Source organism: Vespula vulgaris, chromosome 3 (genome assembly GCF_905475345.1).
Source record: "Vespula vulgaris chromosome 3, iyVesVulg1.1, whole genome shotgun sequence".
Taxonomy (NCBI): domain Eukaryota; kingdom Metazoa; phylum Arthropoda; class Insecta; order Hymenoptera; family Vespidae; genus Vespula; species Vespula vulgaris.
The window spans coordinates 8,564,996-8,582,976 of NC_066588.1; the positions used below are offsets into that span (position 1 = coordinate 8,564,996).

Below are 17,981 nucleotides of genomic sequence, written 5' to 3' on the forward strand. Positions count from 1 at the left end.
AAGCTTCTACGAGACTTCTCGTCGCCTATAAAATCTACCATAGCGACGATATTTCCTTCGAATTTATAAAACTGCGAGAAAGATTGTGATCGAATTTTTATATTTCGGTGAAAAAGAAAGTAAAAAAAAAAGGAAAAAGAAAAAGAAAGAACGAAAGAAAAAGGAATGATTTACTCGGATTCTCATTGAATTTAAGAATTTAAGAATTGTCTTAAATTTCCATTAACTTTCTTTTGAAACGGCCTCGTTTTTCTGAGAAGGAAAGGAAGAGTCCAATGGAAGTCTTAACTCCGGTTGGAAGCTTAAGTTTCGAGCTTAAGCTTAAGCCGAATGCCAACGTAGCTTAGCTCGGAGACAGGGTTAAGAAGAGCATATAAACCTAGCCATAAATTCGCCGATAGAGAACATTTAAAGGTATGTGGATGTGTGTGTTCGAAGTAGGAACGTGTTACGTTCCTTTGATGTTGGTCGATCAAACTCAGAGAGAAATCGATAGGATAGATAGATAGATAAAGGAGAAAGAGAAAAGAGAAAGAGATAAGAGAGAAAGAGAGAGAGAGAGAGAGAGAGAGAGAGAGAGAGAGAGAGAGAGAGAGAGACAGGCAATTTATTTCTATGATTTAGTTTCTATGATATTTCTATGGGAAAAAGAGAAAAATAAATAAAATAATTACATAATAAAAAAAAGTTATATAAGAAATAAGAATCGAGTAAAGGTTAAAGAAATAAAAATAAAAGTTATTATTATAGTAATAGAGTTATATTAATATCAATATATTAATATAATTATATAACAGAATATAGTTAGAAAAGGAAAGGTAATAATAAATAATGGTAGTAGGAAAATGTGTGTAGGTATTAGTATAAATGTATGTAGGTATACGAGTTGTAGGATAAAATTAGTTTAATATAAATTATGATATAAAATAGGAGATATAAATAATATTAGTTTAAATTAAAATGGATAGATTATATAATTATGTAATTAGAGATAGAGAGAAAAATATTTCTTTTTATACTTTTTATACATATTTATGTATATGTGTGTATAAAGGTGTAGGTACGTACATATAGTTAATATATATATATATATATATATATATATATATATATATATATATATCACATTTCTCACATTGAAACATGTTTACTCTCCTCAATGATTTTGTTTGGTTAAGTTAACCCGAATACCTCATTTTTTTCTTTTTATTCAGGAAAATATGAAAATTTCTTACCAAACGAGATGTCTCATCGAACGGAGTAAACCCTTTAAAGGAAAATTTACTCTTGAGACTATAGAAGCCAACGAAGAGTGACCCACTTTAATCTGTAAATGGTTATAACGTGGAAAATGCGTTGGAGTAAAAAAGAACGGGACTTGCACGTGTGTAATGTATACGTGTGTGTGTGTACCCATGTTTGTACGTATATACGTATGTACCTATGTATGTATATATAAAAATCGAAGGAGGTCGAGCGGGAAAATATAGTCAAAAAATCGATCGCTTTTCAAGGATACTTCTATTCTCTTTTCTTCTTCCCTGCAATTAAATGCGTTCTCTCTTCGTTATCACCATTTCCTGATTAAAATCGGAGAAATATTTCGCTTCGATCTACCATCTATTAATCCTTTGAGCAATGAGTTTTCTTAATGCCAGCTAGTCGATCGGAATGAATTATTTTACATTCTTCTCATTGATATCACTTTCAATATCACTTTTTCCAATAAGTTTTGTTTCCTCTTAAAAATAAACACATTCTAATACAATGACCAGACAGTAAATTAACGGGACTAGTAGATTGGTACAAAATTGAAACTGTATATTCGTTTAAGTACCTACATGTTACAATAGACCAACTAAGTTACGTGAAACGAAAATGTACATTGGTGCTGTTCAAAGGGTTAATTTCTAACATTTCATACGTCAAAGACGTTCCTAATCAAACCCAATAAATTCTCAGCCATTCTCATGGCACCAATTACAATGGCCCTCCAATTCGTACCATAATTGCACATATTACATATATATATATATATATATACATATACGTACACACACGCATACACACACACACGCGCGCGCGCGCGCGCACACACACACCTATCCACTCACACATAGATATATATATACATGTATATACATATCACACACACACATATATATACATATACACATTCAATAGTTTCGTATGCGTACACCTTACATTGAACGCGTCGCTTTATATACTACACCGGCAACCAATCGATCTTGCTAATTCACCTCATCCGCCATTGTTCCAGATAGATCACCGTATAGGAGAACGTTGAGTGGAATGAACTCTTCGAACGGAAAATATTCGACGAAATTTCAATCCTCACGATCGCGAAGGGAACCGGATTTACTTCGGCCGATTGCTCGAAATCGAAATGGTTTTTGAACTTGGTTAATCATCGTGGAAAATAAAAGTTAAAAACTTTGCGAACGGATCATCTTTACGAAAGGGAGGAAGGACGGATGGAATGGGCTGACATACACAGTTAGGCTCGAAGTTATATGTAACTTTATAAATATATTTATATATATATATATATATATATATATATATATCTTGGTACATAAAGATCTCGAGATTAATTTTTTAGGTTATTGCGGAAGTATAAAAAGAAAATTATTTTTGATGTTGTAAGAACGTATACGAATGCGTGGAATACGAATTGTCGATAATGATCCTCCAAAGAGGTCGTATTTTTCACGGATTTAACGTCATTATGTAAATGTTCGAACGAAATGACCCATGACATATCGATACTATATCCAAATGGTGGCTACGTTTGCCAAGGAAAAGGACGAAATGAAAAATAATCGTAAAATTGTAGGTAGTCCTGAATGGGTCGCTCTCTGAGCACGATTATGTGGAAATGCTTTCGCTTAAAACCGGGTCGAGTAATACGTGATTCTTTTGATTAAAGAAAGAGAGAAAAAGAGAGAAAGAGAAAAGAGAGAAAGAGATAGAGATAAACATAATTTATTTCCAAGGGTTTCAAGCCGCAGTACGGAAAAGAGGTGAAAAAATTAAAGAGAAAATAAAAATAAAAATAAATATAAAATACAAAGGTAGTCGAACAATAGTACTACTATAATATATAATAGTACAGTTATTACAATTATCGTACTACAATTATCATAGTATATTGATTAACAATAAAATATTAGAATATTATTTTAAAGAGAGAGAGAGAGAGAGAGGGAGAGAGAGAGATTCGTGATGTACGTGAATTGGAGAATTTGGAAACAATTTGTTTGACGTTAATGTTGTTTGTTAACTTGCACGAATATAATGCGATTTTGATTAACTTAAGTAGGTATATAGTCATTAGCTTCTATCTATACCCCCCCCTCTCTCTCTCTTTCTCTCTCTCGCTTTCACAAAGAGATTCAAGATATGATTCGTGCTCGACCGAGCGGCATTCGACACGAAGCAAGTGGAGCGCGTGCGTTGAATCGTCAATTAAAAATATTTAATTTACGTGCCGGCCGGTTCGTTCCATCGATATCTGTGTGTATCTACCGAGGTAAATCGGTGTACTGTAAATGCAATTAAATCCTTAACGAATATGGCTTGCGTTCGCGCGATAAAATGAATCTACGGACCTACCGAGATATAGGTACGTGCGAAACTCGTAAAACTTTATGTATGTAATTTGCGACAAATAAATTATGATTGTCGTAGCGGCTTTAATTGCTTCATCCGACGCCTCGCAAGGGCCGCCGCTACTGTTGTTGTTGGAGAAGGAAGAGAAAGAGATGAAGAAAGAGGAGGAGGAGGAGGAGGAGGAGAAGGGGAAGGAAGTGAACAGGGGAGGAATAGAGAAAGAGAAAAAATAATTCGACTTTAATAAACGCTTGCAAAGTACGAGCTCTCGCATCATCGATGAGTGCGATATTTTCTGTTCTTCTTTTTCTTTTTTCTTTTTTGTTTTTCTTTCTCCTCCTTTTTTTCTTTTTCTCCTTTGTTATTCCTTTTATTTCTTCCGTCCTTACTCCCTCAACCATCCTTTAGTTTTTTTAATGCTACGGTATAACTAGCACGTCTAACAATAAAATCGTGAAAAATCGCGAGATTCCTTTTCGCGAATATCTTCATCGATTTATTTTCAGTTCTCTGTCTTCTTCTTTTTCCTTGTTCTTTTTTCTTTTTCGTTTCTTTTCTTTTCTTTTCTTTTCTTTTGCAATTTTTCCAAACAAGATTTGTCCATTAAATGAGATCCACGAGCGACGGGTCATCGCACTCGAGCGAACGCAAACATGTCGCAAGTGATTCCCTTCGGGATTGAATTCTGAAAAATTCGCGAGTTCACGAAGAAGAAGAAAAAGAGGGTGGGGAAAAGAAAAAAAGAAGTAGGAAAAATTCCGTCCAAATCTTATAATCGACTTGATACTGAACTCCTAACGAAATTTGTAAATACGATAAAATACGATATTATTTTCTTCACCTGTGTGATACGTTAAAAGTACAATGATATCTTTTTTGGAGCGATGTTGGTAGAAGGCACGTACAAACGTGTTGATTGAAAGAAAAAGAAAAGAAAAAAGTAAAACAAGATAGAATAAAATAAAATAAAGTAAAATGAAATGAAATAAAATAAGAAAAGGAGCGACAGAAAGAAATGAAAAAAAAAATAAATAAATAAAGAAGAGAAAAAGAGAAAAAAAAAAGAAAAAAGAAAACAAAGAAAAAAAAAAGATTACGACGATAAGCGTGTCAATAGTTGATCCTATAAATCCGTAATTACCTTTCGAGAAGATTTAATGGTGTCCCGATTCTATCGTTAGAGCCCGAACGACTAACTTGAAATTAAATCGATATCTTTTACTCTGGTCTCTTCTCGAAAGAAAACCGATTCTCAAGATGGATTGAATATCATGCGGACGGCTATTACAATTAGGAAAGAATTAGTGTTGTATGTTAGGAAAAGAAGAACGTTTTCACTGCGACGCACTGCGACGGATGTAAAATTTCTTATCTTGCAGTTTCTGGCTAACCGCAACGCGATAACTCGAGATATATGGCACGTAGATATATTGATATACATATATATATATATATATATATATATATATATATATATATATATATATATAGATATAGATATGAATATAGATATAGATATATGCATACATATATATATATAAATATATACGTAAAGAAATGAAAAATAATGAAGGGGTGATGCGTCTATGCATTTATTATATGTTTGCTTCTTACTCTATTTTTTATCTTTTTCATTTGTCCCTTTTTTTATATTTCTACTTGTTTGATTTTTTATTATATAAAAAACTAGTTACGAGATAGCAAAAGATTCTGTCATAGAACTTCAAAAACAGGTAATACATATACATATCCATATCCGTCGTTTCGTTATGCAAAAAAAAAAGAAAAAAGGGGGCGAAAAAGAGAGAAAGAGAGAGAGAGAGAAAGAGAAAGAGAGAGACAAAAGAAACGTGATAAATTATAATTCGAGAGAGATAGAGAGAGAGAGAGAAAAAATGAATAAGAGTTCATATTCGTCAGCAAATTCTCGGAAAATTTGCCCATATCGGTTTCTATCGAATCTCGTACACAGTAGTCGCGAATATTACAAAAGTCATGCTGCATATGGGAAGAGATTCTTTTTCATATTTTTGATCATGAAGTCATTCGATTATCAGTACTGAAAAAGCATCGGGAGAGGAAAACGTATTCCCGTAACAATTTCTCATTTTCCCTTCCTCTCCGAGTTTTCTCTTATTCTCTCTTTCTCTCTATCATTCTCTCTCTCTCTCTCTCTCTCTCTCTCTATTTCTCTTTCCCTCTATCATTCTCTCTCTCTTTCTCTATCTCTCTTTTTCTCTTTTCTTCTATCATTCTCTCTCTCTTTCTCTCTTTCCCTCTATATTTCTTTTTCTCTGTCTCTCTTCTTTTTTCGTTCTTTTTTTACAACATGACATCAAACGTCAACAACGACGACGATAGCTCTTTTACCGTCGTCCACGATCGTTACGAAGCGAATGTGAATAGTAAAATTCTTGCATATTCATATGCCGCTTTCAGGCAAAAGAGAGAGAGAGAGAGAGAGAGAGAGAGAGAGAGAGAGAGAGAGAGAGAGAATGAAGAAAAGGAGAAAGAAAAAACAGTACAAACAAGAATCGAGGGGAATAATAAAAAATCACATACGCGCACATAGTTACACAGATACATCGACACTGCACCGACATTGCAACTACACACACACACACACACACATATATATAGCGGCTAGAAATTTATCAGATCTCTTTCACAGCTCGTATTTCACGGCGAAACTCACTCCGAACGATATGATTTAACGCTCGCCACTTGTATCCGTTATCATTAGGAATGAAACTTGGCTCGGTCTTGTTTCGAAACCCCTCCATTATCTTCTTTCACACCCTCCAACCCTTCGACTGTCTCTTTCGTTTCACCGAACAAAACATTTATACTCTGTCACAAATAAATATTTCCTGCAACGTATCTTGTGTATACATTTATCCGCTATATTTCTTTTATTATTTCTTTCTTTCTTTCTTTCTTTCTTTCTTTCTTTCTTTTTTTTCTTGTTTTTTTTCTCTCTTTTTTTTTTTCAAACACCGCTGCAAATGAGTGTCATGCAATTATATAAAACACAAGGTTGTTCGTTATAACTTTTGACAGAGATATGACATTTTTTAATTCTCTTTTAACTTTTACACGAATCACGTCTTTCTTTCTGTTCTTTTATTTTATTTTTTTCTTTTTTCTAATGCAACAAATTGGTCAAACCAAATTTAATAAAATTTTACATCCAGTTTATCTACTATAACGAAAAACGTGTTGCATACAATTTTAGATTGATCGTTTAACAACTTTTACAAAAGGAACATCCACGTTCTATTTCAATCGTTTCAATGTTAAAAGTTAATAAAATAGTCAGATAGATCACAATGAAAAAATTAATAGGAAATATCTGTAAAACGCCAAATACATATATTTAATTTAAAGTAAAATAAAAGCGAACGATTTTTAATAAAGTTCGAGAGATAAATGATCCACGAGCAATGCTACACAATATTTACGAATTTTATATTAATCGATTATAAATTTGTTAAAATTCAATTTTCAAATAAATAAAATTTGTTCGAAAGTTTTTTGTTTGTTTTATAAAAAAGAAAAAAAAAATAAAAAGAAAAATAAAAAGGAAATCTTTTCATATCGCGTATATCCACGTATCAATCGTAATTGCATCCTTTTTATAAAAATGTTCGATTAATTTAAAAATGATTTCTTTTTCTATCTTCGTACTTTTAACAAAAATGTAATATAATCTTCTCTGATGCGTATAAGGGAAACAAATATAGCTATTATGCAGAATAGCAATGCATAAAAAGCATTAAGGTGATAGAACCAAGACATTGAATAAGACACTCTCGACGGTCATGCTTAATAAGAAAGAAGCAAGATAGTATATACTACATAGATGCTGCTAGTAAAAGATGCAACGAGTAGCACTTTTTTCCACGAATGGCAACATTCTGCCAACGATTACATTATATATTTTTCAAACGATTTCGAAGAAATTCAACCGAGAAAGAAAATGCAAAAGTTTTTAAAATCGGAATTTTCTCAGGATTATGTTTCCTTATTTTCAAATCGTCATCGCTTTTATCGATTCGATCATATCGAAATTGTTTCAGGATAATTATAACAATTCCGAATCGTTCGTTATTACCTATTTGTTAATAACTACGTTTTAATCGCTAGCTCAAACGTAATACCAATTAATATCGTTCAAAGAACAGCCAAATAATAATACTGATCACGTCACGGAAAGCCGTGAAATTCTATCTCTGTGTATGTACGTATGTATATAGTATGCACGTATATATATATATGTATATATATATATATACACATATAATTATATGCAATACAGACTTACACGTGCCTCATACATTATGTATATTGTATGTCGTATGTATACATATACATTCAAATGTGCGTAAAGTACCAATATACATATGCGTGTATATTATTTGCATGTAATCGTCGTCGAAAATCTCGTTAAATTCGATTAAACGTTCGACCGATGTCTTTCCAAAAAAAAAAGAGTGTATATATGTATGTATGTATGTACGTTGTATATACATATACAAAAATACAAGCAAACGCACGCACAAGTTCGTTTATTCCCATATACGTAGTTCCGTGGCGAATAAATTTTTTATCATGTAAATCTATAAAGCCTGTAAACGCGTACAAAACGACGAACATCTATCGGCCACGTAATTTCTCGCGGAAAACTTTAAAGAGCAGAAAATTGAGTTTCGCCGCGCCCTCTCTCTCTCTCTCTCTCTTTTTCTTTCTCTCTCTCTCTTTTTTTCGGAACGGATGATTCTCTCTCTCTTTCTCTCTTTCTCTCTTTTGTACGAATAGGGGAGAACGATAATGAAAGCACGGCGAATCGGACGCGTAAGGCGGAAAATTGCAACGGAAGGGAAACGCAACGAAACGATGAGTGTTCTGTACTTTGTTTTTTTTTTCTTTGTTTTCCTTTTTTTCCTTCCTTTTCTTTTTTTTTTGCTTTTTTTCTTTTTCTCTTTTTATTTTCCTTCGAAGCTTTTTCTTGAATAATAACGATCTCTCAAAATCTTTCGAATAAAGATGGGAGCATCCTCTAAAGGAGAAATGTCACGAAATACTGTATTTTACGTTTTACCAAAGTACGATTCAATTTAAGGGTAGATAGACAGGCAGTGAACGATTCAAGCTTGCGGAATTGTTGACGGAGATTGGATTTTATTGTATCGAGGACTAAACTTTCGTTGGGTCTGGCTTAAGTCCCTCGTGACGAAGTACTTCTCTCGGATAAAGAGAAAAAGGGTTCTGACGTATTCATCGACAATGTTTCTCTATCGCTTTATCGATTTTTACGAAAAATATTATTTCCTTATATTCGTTGATTATTCCTTTTCAAAATATTAGAAATAAATTTTTTGTTTAACCAACAATATGAAGTAAAAAAGTTCAATAATATTAAATCTCTTTATCTCGTATTATTTTCTACTACTGCGTACTTATATTGTGAATTATATTATAAATGGAATAATACATTTTGAAGGAAATTATCTACGATCTACGTAGATTATATTCGTTGATTATTCCTTTAAAAAGTAAAATTTTCTTTTGAAATATCAATATCAAATAAAAAATTAAATAATATCGATTGACACTATTTCATATTATTCTCTATTATTATGATAATCATTATGTATATATATATATCATAAATTATATCATGAATATAATAATAAACTTTAAACGAAATTAACTATGATCTAGATCATATTCGTTGATTATTTATTTCGAGAATTTTAAAGAAATTTTCTATTGAAATACCAACATCAAATAAAATATTAAACAATACTAATTTATTCAACTTTGATTATTATTTTCAACTATTATGATAATCATTGTATATCTATATCGTAAATTATACTACAAATATAGTAGTAAAATTCGATTCTTATGCGTAACAATTTAAAACAAATAAATTGAAGTATTATAATTATTAAAAATCTTTTAAGATCTTGACCGACATTCGAATGCATTTAACATGACATAATTTGTACATTAACGTCGTAAGATTAAAAGGGTATATCTCCTGGATATTTTGTGACAAATACAAAAGGACGTTATTACCGAGTAGACAGATAAAGAGATATAGTGAAAATGCCAGACAGCATAGCTTTTAGCAAAGCTTAGCTTTAGGGAAACCGAACGCATTACATACGTTCATCTCGAATCTAAGCTCTTGCATTAGTCTTATACATATACCTATAGCATATAGTCGGCTGCTATGTGCTCTTTTACTACTGCTATCTAGTACAGTTTAATGCACAACGGAAAGATAAAATGCCCATTCGCATTATTAAGCTCGGTTTATTCCAAAAGCTTCTAGTTGGCAGCAAAAGTTGAGTTCTCTCGAGTTAGAGTTTAAAATAGTTAATAAATCAACTTTAACGCGTATGAAATAATTCAGAAATCCATCAGGATGGATTATCCATATATGTATAACTTAATTGTTTGTGTCCTAACCATAAAAAGATTATTATTGTTCGTATATGCACAGCATATATATATATATATATATATATATATATATATATATATACACACACACATATATATACACACACGGTAACGTTCGTTTTCTTTTGACAGAAAAATACGAGGTAGAGTACATTTCTCGAGAATGGTAGAACGTGGGTGTGTACGTAAGTTTTACCGGGGTAGAAAAATAAATTGAAGAATGTTACGTTACGCGTGGAGCTAAGAGAGAGGGAGAGAGAGGGAGAAAGAGGGAGAGAGAGAATAATAACAGCTTCTGGATTGTATCCACGTTAGCTACAGACCTTAATTCTGATCAAGTACTCTTCTCTCTATCGGCCAACTTTGTGGTGTTTTAGTGGCAAAGGAAAAGAAATGAGGTCGAAAGGACGATCGAACTGAAGAGTAGAAAAGAAAGAGAGAGAGAGAGAGAGAGAGAGAGAGAGAGAAAAGAGAAGAAAGGAAAGAGAAAACTTCGAGTATCATACTTTTTATGTTCTCGCTTCCACCACCATGAATATTACTCGGGAATTTAATTGCATACGGAAGAGTAGGTAGTCCGGATGAACGGAGCATTGCGAGATGAAAAAAAATGTATACCTACCCCTACCGACAGAGATCGGACCGTATAGAGTTGAGGACACTGCTTTTCAAACTTTTCGAGGAGTAAGTAAGTAGTAACAGTATTGGTAGCAATAACAGTAGTAGTAGTAGTAGTAGTAGTAGTAGTATTAGTATTATTATTAGTAATAGTAATAGTAGTAGTAGTAATATTATTAGTAACAGTAGTCGTAGTAGTAGTAGTAGTAGTAGGTTAGAGCCAAAAGAAAACTCCTTCGAGTTATAAAAAAAAAGAGGAAGTAAGACTGGCGGTCGTTCACGGCTCTTACTCCAGTCGAACAAAACGAGAGTTATATAATAAATCGACGTTGTCCCTGAGAAGGAAAGGAGAAGTAAAAGGAAGGAAAAAAGAAACAAAGAGAGAGAGAGAGAGAGAGAGAGAGAGAGAAAGGAATAGAAAAAATAAAAGAAAAAAAAAAAAGCTCCGAGAGGAAACTCCGAACTTTGTCCGAAATAATTTTTATCTTGTTTCTTTACTTTTCTTTTTTCTGCTTTCTTTTTTTCTTTATTCTCTTCTTCTTTCCCTTTTTTCTCCTCTTCTTTAACTTTTTCTCATTTTCTTTATTTAACTGTCTCGTATTTCAATCATTTCTTCTTTTCATTCCGCTTGTTTACGAAAGATCGACTTTTTATTATTCTTAGGAAATGGAGAGAGAGAGAGAGAGAGAGAGAGAGAGAGAGAGAGAGAGAGAGGGAAAAAGAGAGAGAAAAGAAAAGAAAGAAAAATGTGTAACTTACCGAGTATAGGATTGCCACGATGAGTTGCTAAACCACCAAGAGTTAAGACATGAGAATGATCAGCAGTCACGACGATGAGAGTTTCCATAAGGTCGACCTCATTCACAACCGCTCGAACTGCTTCCTCTAACGCTAAGGTTTCATCTAGAGCGCGATAAGCGTTGTTGTAATGGTGAGCATGGTCAATTCTACCACCTGAAACGTAAGTCGAAAGATTTCCTTTTCAATGATCTTCATATTATCTCCTCTCTCTCTCTTTCTATCTATTTATTTATTTATCTATCTATCTATCTATCTATCTATCTATCTATCTATCTATTTATCGTTTTATCTCTATTTCTGCCTCTATCTCTATCTCATTTTTCTCTTTTTCGTCGCTCGTTGAAAAAAAATCTCGTTTCTAGAAACGCATCGAGATTTATGGTACGCGTAAATTGAATAAAAATTCGAGGGACTCTCCCGACCTTTAGATTGATACGTACGACGTGGTGTTTCCAGATAAGGGAATGCAAGAAATATTTTTCTCAGAGTTCGAAGCAGCAAGCAGAAAAATCATCCAGCCAGCTCGGCATCGTCTGATTCCAACGTGAAAATATCACTTTTTTATACCATTCATTTCTTTTTCCTTTCTTTTTTTCTTCCTTTTTTTCTCCGCGAAATGGAAAAATCAGCTGGCAGAAAAGAAATAAAAATTTTCTAACGTGGAATAGGAAATAACTAGAAAAATGGATAAGTCGAGCGACAGAGAGGAAAGTGAATTTCTTTTTTTCTTTTCTTCTTCTTTTTTTTTTTTTAAATAGGAGATTAAGAAAACAAAAAAAAAAGAGAGAGATGAAAGGAAAAAGAAAGAACTAGACGACCGAATGATATTATTATTAGAGATGTTCTTACGAAATTTCTTATATATTATAAACGTCGATTTATTTCGTAACATCATTCACGTGGTCGTACAATTAAACGAATTGTATATATCGTTTAGTTTAACAGTAATCCTCGAAATAATCTGTGTCTTTGTACGTGTATCTACGTACCAAGAATAAATAAAAATATATTTGTGATATAGCTTACCTTCTACAAAAAGAAAGTACCCTTCCGGATTCTTTGCGAGAATACGCAATGCTTTCAACGTCATCTCGGTTAGAGAAGGATCCCCGGTACCAGTTGTATTGCGATCCACGTCGAAATCCATGTGAGAATAAGCGAACAGTCCTTCAAAATAAACGTAGCTTGTATGTATTTACGTGTTCCCTCTCTCTCTCTCTCTCTCTCTCTCTCTCTCTCTCTCTGTCTCTCTTTCTTTCTTTTTCTTTTTTTCTATCTCTTTGTATATTTTCTATACGTACGTTTATAGATATGTATATACGTATATATATACATATATGTATATACATATCTATATATATATATATGTATGTATGTACATACATATATAGGTATGTATATATATTCATACGTATATATGTATATATATACGCGTACGCGTGTATGTAAACATACATATATTCAGAGGGTCTTTATTATCTCGTGAGGGAATGAATCTATAAAAAAAATTTGTTAACAAATTTATTTGTTATAATATGTCATGTAATGCCAATGTTAGGTCATTGTTTATAAATCCAGCTGTTTATAATGTATACTAACAGCCATAAATCAACGATACAGGATTATATTTCTTATGAATTAACAAAATTTATAATATAATTTATAATATTTTTATAATAATAAATCTTTATCTCATACGGCAAGTCGTCAACAAATGTCATCGGTACAATGAAAAGAAATATACAGTTTTATTAAAAAAAAAAAAAAAAAAACAAAAAAAAAAGGGAGAAAAAATTGGGCTTTGAAATTTTTTCTATTGTCCGACCCACGAAAAAAAGAGAAGAAAAAAGAGAAAAAAGAAATTGGCACCATATGATGTGCCCTATCATACCAAACAAATCTGTAAAAAAAATTTTTTGATAGGTATAATCCCTCACGAGATATTCCCATTTATCGAGATAAACGGGGCTTTATTTGTGTTTGTGTGTGTGTATGTATCTATGTATAAATATATATATTTATATACCCCCACACACACACACACACATATATATATATACAGGTATGCATGAATGTATGTACATATTTGTATGTATTATTTCCAAACGTGATTTCTCATGCTGAATAAATATAGTACTTTAATACAGTGAGACATACACGTATATACGTATGTATGTATATGATGTATGCGTATGTATAAAATGGTAGGGTACCTACAAAAGAAGGATAAGCATGAGCAATAAAAAGCGAACAATACGATTAGTTTGACCGTACGTATAAATTGCATCGTCATTAATCCAAAAAAGTAGAGAAAGATATTTGAAGAAAAACATCAGCACGAAAAAAAAGTGAAACAAAAAAAAATCGAAAAAAAAAAACAACTAAATTAAATCCGCAGAAACGCGGATTGTTTGGCTTTTTATCTTCATGAATCGTGACGTTTTTTTTTTCTTTTCTCTCTCTCTTTTTTTTTTTTTTTATTTTATTTCATTTTGTTTTCAACGCCATTCGCATGTTGTGATTTTTAGTAGAGTAGACCAAAGTCAATGTTTTTTTTTGTTTTCTTTTATTTAATATAGAAATATTCGGAGTTACCTAACAAGTAATTAACTTTTCGAACATCAACGCTCTCGAACTGTTCCTTGTTGGAGACGTATCTCGCGGAAACTTTCCTCATGCGATTATTTCTCGACCATTCTTCGATTAGATTTCTCCCATCTAATCGTCTACCCTCTTTATCCGGTTCTTCTGGATCCAAGGTCACTTTGGGTACAAAATGACGTCTGCCACCACCAAGTATTACCTAAAATTCAAGAAATCATTGTTAACGAATTAAAAAATTTCGATACATATTACATATTACATAATATTAATCGTCGAGAAATCTAAGTTACGAAAGTGGCTGAAAGTAATTTAAAGTTAAAATAAAGTTATAATGCTGGAATATAAAAAGTGAACATTTCGATTAACAAGCTTTTGTTTCACGTTCGAAGGATCACTGAAACTAAGTATAATAGTATACTCGTGTAAATGCACGTTAATATCCCGTACGAATTTAATTCACTTTACACGAATGAATCTAACTACGTAAATCGCGTATCGTACATAATATCGCGTATCGAAGAACGATGAATTATCGTCGGTTCGATGAATTCGCTCGTTGGATATGAACGAACGAATCTCCTCTTGCGTTATACGTTTGAAGATGATTAATAAAATCTTTGAACGATTCAATGAATGTAAAAATATATATATGTATGTATGTATGTATGTATATATGGCAAAGAAGTATGGAATGAAACGAAAGAAGAGTAAAATATTTTCTATTAAGAAATATGTAATAATATAGTAAATTCAATTTTATTGTTTTACTGTTCTTACGAAACAATGCATTTAGCATATTTAAATGAAGTTAAAAATAAATAGCTGTTACTTTTCACTTCGCGTCATCCTATCTTTTTTATCATTATCACCTATACTATGATTCGTACCATTATCATTATTATTATAATTATTAATGTTATTATTATCATTATCATTATTATTATCATCATCATTATTATCATTATCATTATCATGATCATCATCATCATTATTATTGTTGTTATTGTTATTGTTGTTGTTATCATAATCATTATTATTGTAATTACTGTTCACATTGTTAAATTTAGTTATCCTCGCTACATTACATGACTCCCTTATCCCCATTTACGCTTTCTCGCTTCCTACAGACTCTTTTCTAATCTCCAACTAATTTTCTAAAACAAAACCTTTCTTCGCTTAGTTTTTCTTTCCCTTTCTTTCCTTTAGTTTTCCTTTTTGCGAAAATCTATCCTGCAATTCACTAAAGAATCTAATTTCGACTAGTAAAAAGCTTTTCTAAAAATATCACCTACGAACCTACACATTTGATCCTACTAATTCTTTTGTATCAGAATACGAACATATATTGAGTCCTGTTTACTCCTAAATTCGTCATGTAACAATAAGATTCAATAAATGATCAAGATTTTTATTTTATTGTTATTTTTATTTATATTGTTAATCGGAAAGAAAAAAAAACAAATAAATCATAATTTTTCATGAAATAATATATTGGATCGACTTGTGTGTGTGTGTATGTGTGTATAAGTGCCTTTAATAAGTACAAAATCGATAATAACAAAATGACACTTATCTATAACTCAACTTGATAAGCTATGCGAAATGATAAGACTAAGAATTTTAATCATAATATATTATATTTATAGGACTAATTCATAAATATATCCTATCGCAAGAATAATGTAGTTTATTATTTAATACGACAAATATAAATCATAATTGATATAAAAGTTTGAAAAAGAAGATTAAAAAATTACTTATATAATTTATACTATAACGAATCTCATGTTAATTCGCGAAGAAAGTTTGAAATTATCACAAATGATCCGGAAAAAGATTCAAATTTTGGATCCATGTTTTGGATCATTAATGTAAGTTATCCGACCTCTTAGGCCTAATTTTTTTATCAATATTAATTCAAACGATAGTGCTTAATATCGTACTTACTTCAATAATTGTAATACATTGCGACTAATTCTGTTATTTTTGTAATGTCTTATATTTATGAATTAACCCAACACATTGATACAATCATACGTAATATCACATTTGTTATCAACATTACATAAATACGTGTGACGTATATGACGTCAAAATTCATACGGATATGCGATAACTTCAAAAATTTCTTACTGGTCTTTAAATTTAACAGATTTCAAAACATTTTCCCGTATATTTTGGAAAAGTTTGAAAAAATGTAACATATAGACATAAATGTTTTTTCCTTCAATTTACATATCTGACAACGAATGTGATAACGCAAAAATATATTTACACATTTATATCTATTTTTATTCATGTCTTTTTTCTGAATAAGTTGAAAAATATATCAGGCCTTTCTTACGTTGATATTACGACCGGGCTCATCTTCGAGAAGTTGTCGAGCGATATCCTTGCAGGAAGGACGAGACGCAGGTGGAACTTTGCCATCATCTTCCCAATAACGACTTGCTGCATGAGCGTAAAGGGCCGCTGGTGTTGCATGTGTGACTCTTGTAGTTGTAACCAAGCCCGTAGATTTGCCTAAAGAAAAAGAAGAAGAAGAAGAAGAAAAAGCAGAAGAAAAAGAAGATCAAAAAGAAAAAAAAGGAGATGAAAAAGAAGAAAAAGATGAAGAAGAAATAAAAGAAGAAAAATATGAATAAAGAGAAGAAGAAAAAGATGAAGCAAAGATAAAGAAAGAGAAAAGAAGAAAAGGAAGATAAAGAAAAAGAAAAGGCACAAGAAAAAGTCGTAGTTTAAAAAAAAGAAAAAGAAGAAGAAGAAGAAGATGAAGAAAAAGAAAAGGGACAAGAAAAAGGTCGAAGTTTAAAAAAAGCAAAAAGCAGAAGAAAAAGAAGATCAAAAAGCAAAAAAAGAAGAAAAAGATGAAGAAGAAATAAAAGAAGAAAAAGAAGAATAAAGAGAAGAAGAAAAAGAAGAAGAAGAAGAAGAAGAAGATGAAGAAAAAGAAGAAGAAAAAGAAGAAGAAAAAGATGAAACAAAGATAAAGAGAGAGAAAAGAAGAAAAGGAAGATAAAGAAAAAGAAAAGGCACAAGAAAAAGTCGAAGTTTAAAAAAAAGAAAAAGAAGAAGAAGAAGAAGATGAAAAAAAAGAAAAGAGACCAGAGAAAGGTTGAAGATTAAAAAAAAAGAAAACGAAAGAAGGACAAAGCAAAGAAAGAAAGAAAGAAAGAAAGAAAATAAGTCAAAAAGAAAGAAAAATCATGTCGATCACGTTGCTGTATTATATTACTCATGAAAATAGTTAGACAATGCGTGCACTTGCCTTGGCCTTGTGCCCAATTTATGAGCGATGGCACGCGCGCGTCGAAACTCGAGTAACAATTTTCGAAGCGAGCGGAGGAATCCAAACCCACGGTTTCGTAATTCGCTTTAACGCCACAAAGCAATGCTGTCGCGCATGCCGATGATTCGCCGACCTGCGCATCCATGTTGTAAGTCTGAAAATGGAAGGAGGGAGAGGTAAAGGTAAAGGTAAAGATTAAAGCTGAGAGATATTTTACGAAAATAATTGCCTTACTTTGTTCAATCAAGAAATTATTTTATTTTGAAATCGATATTAAAAAAACACGACAAAAACCTGTATCCGTGTGTCATTATGTGTATTTGTATGTAGATGTGTGCGGGTGATTAATTTACGTTAATCTTGACTTTTATCCGTACAATTTTTTATTTCTTAATTTCTTTATTCCTTTACGTTCTTTTTTGTTTTGTTTTATTATCGTTTATCGTGTATGTACAATAAATAAATAAAAAAAATATATATATGTATATATGTATTAAGATAAAAGATATCGATATAAGTATTTATACAATTTTTTGTTTCGATCATCTAAATACCTCTTTCG

At 31.7% G+C, this 17,981-nt stretch overlaps 1 protein-coding gene across 5 annotated transcripts in view; it reads right to left on the bottom strand.

The window, feature by feature from the left end:
* Positions 1 to 17,981, bottom strand: part of LOC127062856 (alkaline phosphatase-like) — a 123,047-nt gene that overhangs the window by 19,594 nt on the left and 85,472 nt on the right. For all 5 annotated transcript variants that reach the window (XM_050991778.1, XM_050991777.1, XM_050991776.1 and 2 more), the window contains exons 4-8: positions 17,399 to 17,573; positions 16,475 to 16,653; positions 14,122 to 14,329; positions 12,553 to 12,693; positions 11,485 to 11,679 (exon numbers count right to left, since the gene is read on the bottom strand). In XM_050991778.1, the coding sequence (XP_050847735.1) occupies positions 11,485 to 11,679; positions 12,553 to 12,693; positions 14,122 to 14,329; positions 16,475 to 16,653; positions 17,399 to 17,573 (898 nt within the window). The remainder of the gene's footprint in view (positions 1 to 11,484; positions 11,680 to 12,552; positions 12,694 to 14,121; positions 14,330 to 16,474; positions 16,654 to 17,398; positions 17,574 to 17,981) is intronic.